General features: G+C 32.1%; 1 protein-coding gene across 3 annotated transcripts in view; it reads right to left on the bottom strand.

The window, feature by feature from the left end:
• Window positions 1-14,852, bottom strand: part of LOC130903800 (protein unc-79 homolog) — a 66,034-nt gene that overhangs the window by 8,226 nt on the left and 42,956 nt on the right. For 2 of the 3 annotated variants that reach the window (XM_057816319.1, XM_057816240.1), the window contains exons 19-26: window positions 12,533-12,607; window positions 10,768-11,267; window positions 10,452-10,593; window positions 8,603-9,724; window positions 7,727-8,051; window positions 5,587-5,741; window positions 5,432-5,526; window positions 1,924-2,286 (exon numbers count right to left, since the gene is read on the bottom strand). In XM_057816319.1, coding sequence (XP_057672302.1) covers window positions 1,924-2,286; window positions 5,432-5,526; window positions 5,587-5,741; window positions 7,727-8,051; window positions 8,603-9,724; window positions 10,452-10,593; window positions 10,768-11,267; window positions 12,533-12,607 — 2,777 coding nt within the window. Of the gene's footprint in view, window positions 1-1,923; window positions 2,287-5,431; window positions 5,527-5,586; window positions 5,742-7,726; window positions 8,052-8,602; window positions 9,725-10,451; window positions 10,594-10,767; window positions 11,268-12,499; window positions 12,608-14,852 lie in introns of all 3 variants that reach the window. The other variant, XM_057816168.1, reaches the window with a different exon arrangement.

The raw sequence follows: 14,852 nt of genomic DNA, 5'->3' as shown, positions 1-14,852 counted from the left end.
ATTTACAATGTTGCTTGAAGTCGAACTAGTTGTATCCGTTAAAATTTTCACTACGGAATCCATTTTGTTTTTATTGAGTCGTCTACGTAGCCCTCCGCGACTGTGTTGGATTTCCACCCACCGTGCTTCTCTACTTGAATTATATCACCACCGGAATCCACTAATAGAGATGCCGAAGAGCGTCGAAATGTATGTCCATTGTAGTTTTTTGGATTAGATAAATTCAAATATGTTGCGATAAACGAGGGAATTTTTGAAAAGGTATTGATACCTACAGCTTGGGTTTTGCATTTTCCATTTCTATACTGCAAAAAGAAATGTGTTTTGACATTTGTGGGTCGTTGGTATTTATATTTTTTATAAATGTTTACCAAGTTTAATCTATTGTCAAATATTTCACCAATAATAGTAAATCGACGTTGAACATGAATTTTTGTATCAGGTACTGTGATAATTAAAACATTTCCGGTATTATTAATATCGTTACACTTCATTTTATATAATTCCTCCTTCCGCAGAGCTCCCGCGATTCGGAATATTAAAGCAATCTGAAAGATGTTACATATAATATCTAAGTCTGGAAAATGTCTTAGATTTTTTGGGTCTATAGCTAACTGATTAGTTTTTCAAATATGCAATGAGTTTCGAGTATTTACTGATCTCTACGTCGTTATTTACTATTAGGGTGCCTTTAAGTTTTGAATAAGTCGACCAAAGTGTTGAAGAGTTTCACATTTTGGATTAAGTTACAAAGTAAGCTAGTAACACTCTTTCTATGAAGCTATTTATGCCTTTCTTAGTACGCCTCTACTGTTCCCTGGATTTCTCAGGGAGAAGATTCATAGTCGCTGCAGCTGCTGATTCAACATCTTCTGGTGTACAGTTTAAACTTTCTTCACTATTAATCTCAATCACTAATAATAATACTATACTCCTTTTAATTAGACACAAAACGGATTTTCTCTAACGAATATCAAGAAATAAAAGTGTGATAGTTTATCGGAGAAACGAGAGAAAGAAAGCGTTCACAGCCCAATATTTTGATAAAACAATTTTATAATTGCGTTAAAAAATGAGACGTTACGGCAATTTTTTAACACAAAAGCATGAAAAAATGAAGCTCTATGGTACTTTTTTTCATGCTCTTTCACCGATTCAGAAATTACATTCTTTATGAATGCAAATGAATGAAAAAAAAACGTTAATATTCTACGGACATAGAAAAAATTAGTATATCTCATATCCTTATGTATTGATACAAACAGAAACGAGTTTGATATTGAGAAGATGTGTTAGTGAGATCCTGTTTGCATTGTATATATTGAATTTGTTTTAAGTTGGGAAAAAGTGCCAAAGAAACTTAGAATCTTAACATATGTCTGCTCTATAATGAAGTAACTGTGAAGACTTGTTTTGGCCTTGAAAACAGATGGAAATGTTTTGAAGTTGAATAAATTTGTTTGTTTACACAGGCGATTCATTATTCTGGATCATTTGCGAAAATATGGGAAGAAAGATACTTGAAAAATAGGCTTCATGACAATATGCTGCTCGCTTTTAACGTGAGAGTTATCGGTCTCTAGAAGACTTTCTGTTTGGCTACATTCACCTTACTCCTCAAATTTAACACCGTGCAATTTCTGGCTTCCAAACATAAACAATAAAAAAGGAAAAGTTTTGACACTATTTTGTTATTAAGTAGACCACGTCAGAGCAGGTAAAAGCCATTTCAAAAAAAGCTTTCCAGAAATGCTTCCAACCCTTGATTAAAGGCTGGAGAATTGCATTACTATCCGAGGGCAGTAATTTAAAGGAGATAAATTCAAATTTAGTGTTATTTTGTTCAAAAAAACAATACGCCATATTTTTTGATTAAATGAAAGTCAGAATGAGTTTTAAAAATATTTGCAGATATAAACTTACCTTAGTAAAAGCTTTATAACATAAATAACAAATTTCCATAAGGCAACCATATTTAATAATTTGTGTTTGTACTGCATAGCTAACGACTTTCGAAAATGGTTCTAAAAGGCCTTTAAACTGGGAAATTAGTGGTATTTTAAAAAGAGATGACATTATTTTCAAAAGTGGAGTTACGTCTTCCATAGTGTTTAACAAAAAAATTAGTTTCCTATACAAAATTTCTACTTGTTGTAAAACAGTACCCCACATGGGAGTACTTGCACCTAAGGCAACTTCAAGAGGCAGACAGTTAAAATAGCACGCCATATTTTGTAAAATAGTTGGTAAAATATCGACAGGTAAGGTTTTCTTTGAGTTCAATGTCTGAAACAGAAATTTAGAATATTATGTATCGGACAATAAATATATATCAAATGGTGATTCATTCGCTTTACTATTATATTACCAAATAGTATAAGACGGGTTATATAATTTATTTTTTCATAAATTCACATATTTGCGATTGACAATTAATAATTATTAGACTGGACAACAAAAAATTGCTGTTAGTGATTTAAAAACTGATTTTAAATTTTTTTGAATGCTGATTTGAAAAATATTCCTTGTTTTAGTTTTCTAGTCTGTGAGACACAAGTTATTGATGTTAGCTTTGATATTAGACCAAAATAAGAAAAGAAATTTACCTTTAGTTGCTAAAATAGGAGTTTCCCATAGAAAATTAGAATCTAATTAGTTAATCATTTACCTGGAATTATACCTAAATCAGACTTGTTAGTCATTATATTCTTGAAATTACTTAAGGTCCTCTCTTCTCATACCATCTTCATCTCTAATTATAAAGTCACTCAGTTACAGTTGCACGGTAGTATTCATTTTGTATGCTATTGTTACGAACTCGCCCACTGTTATAAACCGTGAAGCCGGTACTGTTCCAATTCTAGTCGAAGCTAAACTTTGGCGGATGCAGCGGCTATTTTTTGTGAACCTTTAATCTTATTTTTTCTTGCGATTGCTTTTAGAAAGATAATTTCTAAGGAGACCTTTTTGTTTGTTAACGGCAGTATAGAGATTTCGAAGGTTCCATAAAGAGTATTAGTATATAAAGCGAAAGCTTAGTAGCCATAAGTAAGTCAACGATTTGATATCATAGTGAGTACATAGGGACAATGACAAGTGAACTAAGTTGTGTATATAACTAAATTGAATGTGAAGTGTGTACATAAATATTAATAAATAGTTTGGTGTATAAGTAAATTACGTGTGTATAAATTCATCCCACCCATTTTGTGATTAAAAACTGTTTACATAAATAAGAAAAACACTACACTATTGGGTTTTCATAAGTGAGGTAGTCATATCATGCTGTGTAAATTTTCGTCGTTCAAAGTATAGTATGAAAACACTGAATTAAAACAATTTCATCAAGAGACAAAGCTGTGTAAATCATTTATTTATTTATATTATTTATATGGCGAATACTTTTAAAGCAGGCAAACTTTCTCTGACTTTGTGAAAACTTATCTGCCTATTATGGCATTAATATGCAAAATCAGGATAAATTTTTGGCCTTCCGCTACGTATGTGCTCAATATTTGTGGCAGAGGATAAATTGGAAATGAAGTACCTTAAATTGTACCAATGTTTTGGAATCGATAGTACAAAAGCAGTTTTTTTATGTTGACTTGTACAATTCTTTTGATAATAAAATCATTTTATTATCTCAATGCTCTTATTTCTAATCTAGGGCAACTTAAACATAAAACAGCCCCCAGGTTAAAGGCATAATAAGAAATAATAGACACAAACGGACGTTCTGATATAGATTTTGGAAAAAGACCTGTAGTGTATATACATATATTTACATATAAAACATGATTTTTAGCGAAAATGGGTTTGACATAATGCACCTTTTTATTATCAGTTTAAAATGTCTTTTCCAGAAAAAGGTAACAATTGATCAATTGCTAAGGTCATTCTACTAACATGGAGGAAGAGGAAGAAGAAATATTCTATTTGTTGAAGGAGTATGAACTCTTCTGGGAATTAAGTAGCATTATTTGAAACTAAGCTCTCAGATTTTAATATTATTGGATGTAATACCCCGTTTCAAGCAACTTAACATGGTTTGACTACGCCAGTGCCTGTGCCTGCTGGTACAAATTTGAAAGTCTTATCCCCATCATAACTTTTCGAGTGGATTTGCCCAAATAAATAACTTTCCTACACTTTTCATACCTTGCTATCAGCCAAGTGAAATTGTTAAAACGTATTCACGAACGGAGTTTCATATATAAAATTGTGCTTTTGATTGAACAAATTATGGAACAACCAGTGGATTGCTTCACGTGGGGTCACAGGTAAAAGAAAAAAATATGTAATTGTAGGTGCAACACTACATTATGAAAATTACAATTTTAATGAGAAGGCTGTGCCTGTTAATTTTTTAATTATTGTTCGCAACGTTTCGAGTGTTCGAGTGGTTTGATTTTTTAGATGCAGATATCGTTTTTCAATGGAGATTTCGGTCTCAAGAGAAACAAAATGTTAATATATAACTTACATATGGCACTGTAGGCAGCCAATTTTATTGGTCGTTTAACTAGTTTTTCAACTCAACCTTCTTTTAGCAGTTCGGGGTGTGACAAATATAAACCAGTTCAAGGTATCAAAAACACATTGTAATAAGAAATAACTGTCATATTGTGAACAAAGTAATACAAGAAGTTTTAGATACCTCACTACAGAACCCGCAGTGTGGCTCGCCGAGTAACAATATCTTTAACATACCAATTCCTTATGTGATTTTCACAACGATTTCAACAAAGGATGGAATTTTGTGACATTATGCTGGAATTTATAATTTCATAATTGGAATCAGAATATTGGTTTTATTGATGAGAGTTAATTTTAAAAAGCAAAATTGTCGCAAATGGAGCAAAGGTGAACATTTTGGCTGGTATTCTTGGACATATTGCACTACTTAAATTTTGTTAGTTTGGAAAATGATATTGATGAGGTTGGTTCTTTATAAAACACACCCTCGTTATTTGGAAGATTTCAAGAGAAGAATGATTATTGCGCGTGGAAAGTTTCAGGCAGAAGTTTTTCGAAATACTAGAAAGGTTTGAAATCAGACTTTATCAATACTTAGAAAGTCATGGGAAACAATTCAAAAATCTCATTAATTTCTATAAATTTTTTTACGTCTTTTTGCAAAACTGTTGATACATTAATAAGTTATCACTCAAACCATACTTCTAGGGTTATTTGCAACCGCTACTATAGGGTTGATGTAATTTAATTGAAAACCAGCAGATAAACTGTCCCCTCCCAAAAAAATGTGTGACGTGACTTTCTTTTAAAATTTAATACGAATCGTTTAGAAATTTTTCGAAAATAGTTCAACGTAGAATATAATTCATTATTTTCTTTCTTTCGGATAAAATCTCTCGGTTCTCAATGTATAATTTATATGATCAATAAGTTAATATTAAATATTTTCACTAACTTCTAATAGAAGTTGAAGGGGAGCTACTGGATTCAATTCATTAAAATCGATTAATGCTTGTATAACACTTTTAAAAAACTGCATTCTAATATTTTCTGCAACAAAAAATAGTATATAAATGTTACTACAAAATTAAGTACGTTTTAACTGTATACCAGGAGCATTAGTTTGAAACATTTGCGTAAAAATTCCATTCGGCGCTAGTTGATGTAGAACACATCGTAAAAATTGATGGGCTACACTTATTGCTCCTCCAGGTAGATGAATATTGCTTTCGGTTTGCCAAGGATACATGACATTCGTTGCTACCCTGAAATATAAATATAATATAAAGGCTTGACAACCTTATAAAATAATATGTAGATCAGACGTTAAGAAATTTGTGCATGATAACTGAAGAAAATAATAAAGAGATTGTAAGAAATTTGAAAAGTGATTATGGCAATAAAGGAAAAAAATAGGATGAAATTATAATTTTGCTGAGATTTTATGTGAAAAGCTGGAGCAGAATATGAATGTGGAACAGTAAAATATCAGGAAATAATCGTTTTACTGTGATAGAAGTTGTTTAAATGTCTAAGGAACTTATTTCAACATCAGTCTATTACTTGAGCATTACTGTCATGTTATCACGACATAAAATCTATTCTGCACTTCACCTACTCTTAGGTATAGAAGAAATCAATAAAAATCAAAATTAATATGAAATTTTGTATAATATTTAATAAGCGTTTATTTAAATAAACGTCCATGAATACGTTCATAACAAATATTAGATAACCAAAATAAACCAGAAGAATATAAACCATGAGCTAATATTATTATTAAAGATCTTCATAAACGTCAATAATTCAAGGTTATAATCCCTGCTAAAACTAACCTTATATGAGATACAGAAGAATAAGCAGTTGAAGATTTTATATCTCTCTGACGAATACAAATTAATGAAACAATAAATCCTTTTAAAGAACAAATCATAAAAAAATTATAAATTAATTAAAAATTGTTTGATTATAAGTATAAAACGTAAAAGTCCATAACCCCATAATTTTAATATAATTCCTGCTAAAATTATTGATCCAGGAATTGGAGCTTTAGGAAGTCATAAATGTAGAAAATATAAGAATTTTAACAAAAAAACTACCAAGTAAAATAATTTTAAAAGAGCGTGCCATGTATTTTTGTCTCTACAGTGTCTGCTCCTATGGTGAATTTTTTTTATTAAAGCAAAAAAAAGTTGATGATGAAATTTTCTTTGTTTCTTTATTACACACTACGATTTCCAAATAGAAACTATTCTGTTGTTACAGAATACACTAAGAATTTCATTTATCACTTGCTATGTACCAGTTTATCGTCTGTCATTTGACTTTGTTCTTGGTTCTATTATTTCTTATGCTGTTATAAATTATTAATGTTATCTACGTCATATGATCTTTTGATGTTTTCGCTTCTTTCTCGGTCTAGTAGTGTTTTTCCCGAGATCTTCTTGAGAAGTTTTATATCTAAATGTTTCAAGAGTTGTTTTGTTTCTGACATATAGGTTTTTATAGGTCTGATTGTTGCTTTGTACATTCGTACCTTTTTTTCTTGTCTTAGGTATTTGTTTTGCTATACCACAACATTCTGAAAATAAATTGTGATTATATTTGCTCTGGCTACTTGTCTTCTTACTTCGTCGTCTATGTCTCCATAACTGTTTATGTAAATTCAAAGGTGCTTCATTTCTTTCTCTGTTGTATTATTTGATCTACTTCTATTTGCACCTAATGGGCTCTTTTGATGTCATCCACATGATTTTTTAATTCGAGATTCTCATATTATACTGTTTTCCTGTGAGTCTTTTTGTCTAATACCGCTGTGGACTGATTAGGCTTTGTTTTTTTACCATTAATGCGAGCCTGACCTTTATTGCATGAGTATATATTTTCGGTGGCCTGGATTATATTGATAGGCATTTATCTATTGAACATATTCTAGTTTAATATAGTCAAACGCTTTTATGAAGTCAAAGAAGCATAGAAATGTCGGTTTGTTATATTCTATAGATTCCTCAATCAGTTGCTGCTGTAAGATAAATACTGCATCTACGTAGGACCTTCCTGATCTGAATCCTTGCCGCCCGTCTTTTAGTATTGTGATCTAGATAATTTATTCGCAGTTTTAAAGTGAGCTAGTGATGAAAATTAGTAATTAAATAATAGAACTGCTAAATTATCTTATTGATGACATTTTTAACAATTATATTTATAATTATGGAATGGATTATAAATTGAATTAATAAGCTAGGCTTACTTTGCTACAATACTAAGAATATCTGGTAGCATGGGCGCAGCAAGTGCAGGTTCCCGGTGTATAAAAGTTCCTAAAGTAACTATACAGAGTCCTATTTCTTCATCACTGTATTCTTCTTTCACCAATCCACATTCTGAACATCGTTCTGTTACGCAATCATCACCAATTCTGAAAGAGCTCTGTTTTATATCAATTCCATCGAAGGTTGGAGACATTTGAGGGCTGAGCCAGGTACCAGGTTTCCTAGGTTCATGTAATGAATACGAATTCATTGCAAACGGACCTACTTTACGTATACGTTGTCGATGATTCAACATTATGTCTCCTAAAAAAGAAATTTAATAGATAGATATTTAATAAATACAAAGAACAAGTTTCATCTACCATTTTATTATCAAATCATTCCAAGTTTGTTCAACATGGAAGGTTACGTTAATAAGGGGAAACCTCGACATAGACTGGTCGTGGTTCACTTGGAGGCATTCGGCCCATTGTGTTACCTTTTATTTTCTTCAATTTTGGAACTTAATTTCTTTTCTTTCTTTTTCTTTGTCTAATTATGTTATTTATTTGAAGCGATCTACTGAGTCATCCTCCAGCATTTGAGACATGCATAAGAAGTCTTCAAACTTTCTGACGATTATCAAAATATTATTGTGGCATATCAATGAAGTTATGCTAACAATATAATTGAATAGTAATTATTTTGAAAACGAAAGTATATATAGGAGCGAGGAGAATTATTTTGAATTTTCATTGTATACATAGTATGTTTAAAATTATTTTGGAAATATAGGATTCACAAATTTGCAAAATAATTGGCAATATTGAGAAACTATTATAAACTACCTCATTAATCTGAAAGTGTGAACTTACTTTGATTTTCAATTTTTATAGATTTGAAGTGTCCGTTTTCATCAAATTCTGATTGAGTGGGTGGACTTTCAAGAGCGACTTGTTTGGTTAATTTTCTAGGACTGTGAGAATGAGAAGAAGTACCTTGGGTATGCGATTCTGGTAACTTATCAGACTTTTTATTTCCATCAAGTTTGATGATTTGTGTGTTAATACCTAAAGCTTGTTTCAGTTTTTCCATTAACTGAGGCGTTGGATGCTGGCCAATGGGTAGTAGTCTTTCTTGGCTAGGGATTTCTAATGGAGAGTCTAATATCGGAGAAAATACATCGTCATGTAGAGGAGAATCAGAAACTCTTGATGATCCTATTGGTAACAATCTTTCTAAAGAAGGAGTTGGTAGAACGGTATGATTGTTTTTGTAACAATCTTCACAGTCAGACACAGGCGTACAAACAGGAGTTATACTTGGTTCTATAATTTTTTTATGTTTTGGTTTTCCCATATGATGGGTATCTACAAAGGTTGAGGTAACTTGTTTATGAAGGTCTATAGTAACAGTTTTAGCTAGTTGAATTCCATTAATCGATGAAGAAGAATTTAACCTAGAACAATTTTTTATTAACTCAGAATGACTTCTTAAAGCTTCTTGGTAAAATTTATTGTCACAAGATTTTGAAGAATCTTCCTCACTACCTATGGTCCACGTTGGTCTACCTTTATTGGGTAACTTAACAAGTTGATTAATATAGGTTTCTTTCGGAGATTTTATAATATGTTTTTCGCAGAAACTATCATTGACTCCCTCATCGAAGGAACCTTGCACACTGCCCTGAAGAGTACTATCGGACATATCACTGTCTGGTATTACAATCAGCTCTGACTCAGTATCGTCATCCATACTAATTTCAGCGTGCTTCTTGGAAGATATTTTTTCTGGGTGAATACAGTGGATAGCTTCTTCCCAGTGAGTTTCCATGCTTGTTGTCGATGAAGGCTTCACATAAACTACTTGAATTTTCCCACATCTAGAAGCACTCACAGCTTGAATTGATTGTCCATCAGATGAATATATTGGTGAAGGTGGAGGGGTAGCACGCTCAGTATGTTCAATTTCTGCACCTAAAGATGGCTGGCTGACATCTAAAAAATAAATTATTGGTGTATATAAAAGTTGATGGTCTCCAATTTTTAGACTATATGAAAGATGCATTTATTTCGTGTGAACATTGAATATAAAATACTCTTATCAAGTTACCTAATAATATATAAGATACCTAAACGCAGGTATCTTATATATTATTGAGCTACCATCAGTATAATGATATTAGGTTTGTCGTATATATCTGGACAAAGAAATAAGTAGGAACTAATTTGTGTATTAGAAATAGAAAATAGAAATTTTGTTTGAAATTGATTTCATTTCGAATACATCTTTATTTATATCATAAAAATTGATTACGTTTCTATTTTGTCTACTATAATATCTTCTTATTCACCCATAAATTTAACATCAATCATAACTTAAATTACTCACAATTAATCACAAACGTAAAAAGTTAATTTTTCAAGAATGTCTTTATAATTGTATACTTATATTTGTTATCTTTTTCATAATTTGAGCTTAAGTAAGACTTTGAGGAATGTAGCAGTGAATGAACATAGAATATAAGACTTTTTGATTAAGGTAGGGAAGAGTTGTTAAATTTAAAATCTCAGAAAATATTTCGAAATTTTACGCACTTGTTTCAGTATTACGTACCAATTTATATTTGGGTGTAAGCACCAAAAATAAGACTTATTTTGCATATAGGAACTATGTAATGTACCATAGCTTTGTTTCAAATTTTGAGATAGCTAAAAAGATTACCTCTTGATCTAGATGGAGGTTGTCCCATTATAATGGTTGCAGGTATCCTTCTGCAATGGTGATGTTGACAGTCAAGAGTGTTCAATACTATTTGAATTAAAGAGGTTAACTGCATACAATGAGGCTGTTGATTGTATTGATACTAAAAAATACATAAACTATTTTGAACATGCTTCAAAGCTTGATAATATATATTTAAAAAAGTGGAGTATAAAAATTGTGATTGTGACAGAGACGAGTATGCTCAAATTTTCATTGAATATAATAACCAATGTTTGTTGAGGATTTTTTTAAGTATTAAATTTGGTTATATTACCTTATATAGTAAAACAACCAAAGACATCAGCCAATTTTTTCGAAAGTGTGATTCTAGTGCCCACAAACTATATGTAGGTTGTTGAAACTCCATTGCGTTGGGAATATAATGAGGAGAAGGTGCATACTGTAACAAAATCAAATATGTTGGAAGTAACAACCGTCCCATCATATGATTCTGATCCATCAGTTGGGGTAAATTTGACAAAAATGCGCTAAATGCTGGAGAGGATCGTAGCCTTTGTGGTGGTAGATATAATCCCCTGTCGTTTTGACTATATCCTAGTAAAAGATAAAGATGCCGCAATACGATTCCTTGTGTTTTGACTAGATTTTTTTCTTCTGCTGGATATGCTTGATCAGATCTAGATAAAAACTGCATTAGAAGGAAAACAAGGAGATGCATGGTTTCTTTATCCGCTTCTTCTAAATCTATAACCCTTTGTAGAAACGTTGTAATGTTTTGATCATCCACCATATTTAAAGAATGCATATGCCCATCTGTAAAAATTTTTGTTACTAGTAAAACGTTCTTAGACCGGAAAGTTAGTGAAACAATAATAAAATATTAATTAATTTGTTCGATTATGTATTTGAGTATGAAACATTATTTTAATGAAATATTTAGTACGTAACGAAAATTATTCATCATAATAATTCAAAATTTCAACATTTAATATTATTTCTAAATATTTTTGCATGGAATGAAATGATTTGATGTGAAAGAAATGAATGGGGATCCAAAACCAAGTTTGGAATTTTAGAAAAGTTCAACTATTAAAGATTATTTGATATGATGTGCAATAAAGTATAGAGGGTACATCATAAATAATGTCGGTTTCCAATGTTCACTTCGTTTATCAAATAATCATACAAAAAGAAAGCATTGACATTTGAAGTATACTCCATTGTATGGTTTTAAATCAACGTTTAGCAAGTTATTTGAGACATTTGGTCTTAGATGCAAAGTATAGTTGTTCACTATATACCTCAGCATTGATAGCTCAACCATCTGGTATCATTTCGAAGTAGACTAAACCTTCATAATTCCACTTGACACACACAAGACTTTCCGTTCGAATCGACCTCTTACTGAGACAGTTCTAATAATTGTTCTTTGTCTAACCACCGATTTTACATGTTTGGGTTGCTTAGATAAATCCATTTTACATCGCAAATAACAATGCTTTCAATAAAACAATCTTTTAGTCCGTGCAAGGAGCTGTTTACACACCGACAAGTGCTGGTAGTAGGTTGATTTTCTGCCTTGTTATGAGAGGTTCATAACGTCTCATGACGTTGCGAATAGCTTGGTATATATGTAATTAACTGGTAGAAGGAAAAGAGACTGAGCAAAAAAACAGTAAACTATCATGTAACAGATATGTACGATAAATAACATGAGTTCTGAGTGAACATAAAATAATATTAGTCTGATATTTTTGGCAAATATTTATTTAGAAAAATAAATGTAATAAATAATATCTATATTTGGTTTAAAATTCGTGCATATGCAGGCGATTTGAGAAACAACTTTCTTTGAATGGAAAACGAAGTTATTAACAGTTCTATATAAATTTTAATCTAACCGTTACTTTTCGTTAGGTGGCAAATTTACTTCACTTAAGGTTACAGGTTCATTACCACATGTTTTCCTTACAGCTTTAGTACTTATCAAAGCTTTTGACAATCATGCAGAACTACAGCAAGGCACTACATCTATTTTCTTCTACCTGAGATACTGTTACTAGTGCCTAGAAACTGACCAAGTCCAAAACGCGAGCTTTTCCTCTTTAATATCGGGGCCGAATATTGACGATTGTACACTTTTTCTTTCGTTTCTACAAAAAACATGAAATGCAATCAATATGTTATGAAAAAAACTATATTAAACCGATTTAACACATTCATTTTGGAAAAGCACCAAACAATTTCATGATGCATTTCAAAATAATATTAGAAATTATAATACTTCTTTCAATAGAAATAAATATTTCAACAGAAATATGTATAATGATATATTAACATTCATAAATTATTTTAAAATTACTGTATTGATTTTAAGAGAAATTAATGTTGTATACATATCGAAATTGAAGAAAAATATTAAACCAAATCTAGGTGGTCGTAAAAACTGCCAGTGATAACAAACTTCAATCAAAAACAGAGTTTCGAGTAAGTAAATATGAATATAATCATATTATTGATCAGAGTATCCTGCGCTACTTTTTATGATTAAGCAGCCTACATTACAACGAGAAGGAATAATTTATTGGCTTTTACTTTTTCATAACATTATGACTGTATTTACAGAAGGCTGTGATAACCATATCAAGGAATAGTGCAGATATTGGTAATTATGCAAGTTTATCTACTTGTATTGAGCATCACACAATGCTTCAAATTCGAATATGTCAACATTATTATTTTTCGGTTGTGTTAAGTGTATTGCACTGAAGGAAGGTCTTGAGTGTTAGTTGTGTCTGGAGAAAAAAATATATGGGAAGAAGAAGAAAACTAACTGATCAACCATCAATACGGCTTTCGTAAACATAGATCAACCGGCGCTATGTCATCAATGTATGGACTGAAGTTATAGGGAAATATGGGGAATCCAGAGCAATCGCACTTGACACATCGAAGGCTAAGTTTGGTACCTACTCTCGCATCTCCACTTATGTGGAGCTTAGTAGAAGGCGAACTCTTATGCAGGCTGACTTAACTCGTCCTGTCAAGGATATCCAGACGACATAGTCATCTACGCAAGAGGATGCTTTGAGAATAAACGTCAACCTGAATAAGACCTATCTTATTTCTTTCACAAGGAAGAAAAAAGTCTACCTTAAGTCCATCAAGCTCATTGAGTGGAAAACAGAGGAGAACTATCTGGGACTTGCACTAGATAATAAACTTCTCTGGAAAAAACACGAAAAGAAGATAATCATTAAAGCCACAAATGTCCCGATATTGTGCAAAAATTTCACAGGGAGGAATTAATAATCCAACGATTCTACTGTGCATGTACACGGAAATTGTGAGACCAATCATAACATATGGGGTAGTGGTTTGGTGTTCTAGAACTAGTCTGAACACCACCAGGAACAATCTCTCGAACAGCTGCAATGAAAGTAATACTAAATCTTCCACCTCTCTACATAGTACAGGAAAGCGAGGCAGAGAAAACATCACGCAGAATGTTCAGAGACGGAATCATCACAAAAAATCATTCCTTAATTATGACCAAACCTTGGATATGCCACAGGATGATGCTTCAAAAAAGTTCAGCTTTAAGGAAAACTTTACCTCAATACTAAGCTGCAGAAGTAAGTGGGATCAAAACACCATACAAGAAATGAACAGAAATGCCATTAAATGGTATACGAACAGATCTAAAGCAGCATATAGAACTGGAGTAGACGGGCCCAGAACCAAATACTCTGAAAGTCTGAGCAACTGCATAAATATCTGCATTTTTCATGCAGATATTTATGCAATTGAAAAATGTGTCCAGTTCAATCTAGAGAGGAGCTATCACGAACAGGAGATCATCATCCTTTCCGATAGTCAAGCAGCTATTAGAGCTTTACGCTCCAAATCATAAAATCCAAATTCGTTTGGGATTGCCTACAAAAAATAAACGAACTTAACAAGACAAATACGGGACACACCGGGGTGAAGAGAAATGAAATAGCTGATAAGCTCGTTAAAGCGGGGGTAGACAAGCCCTTCATAGGACCTGAGCCTTTCAGTAGTATCAGCTACAGATACAATAGAAAAAGTATTGAAAAAGAAGGAAGATAGTAGCAAAACCAATTATTGCGACAACCTACAGGGGCTGAGACAGGCAAAGTGAGAATAATCTACGAATACTAACAGGTTTCCTATTGGGGCACTGTCGTCTCAATAGACAATTGAAGACGCTAGACTAGCATATAATGCGGTTTGCAGATTTTGGACTGGGATTAACAGATCAGCTGTAAACACTGGATTCCCCACCTTCCCGAATACTATAACCTACAGAAGTTTAAGATCAATAACCACAGGTATCTTCATACGGCAGACACCACTCGAACTACTCGAGTGTAA

The sequence above is a fragment of the Diorhabda carinulata genome, chromosome 1, assembly GCF_026250575.1.
Source record: "Diorhabda carinulata isolate Delta chromosome 1, icDioCari1.1, whole genome shotgun sequence".
Lineage (NCBI taxonomy): Eukaryota > Metazoa > Arthropoda > Insecta > Coleoptera > Chrysomelidae > Diorhabda > Diorhabda carinulata.
This window is presented reverse-complemented; position numbering and strand designations above follow the sequence as displayed.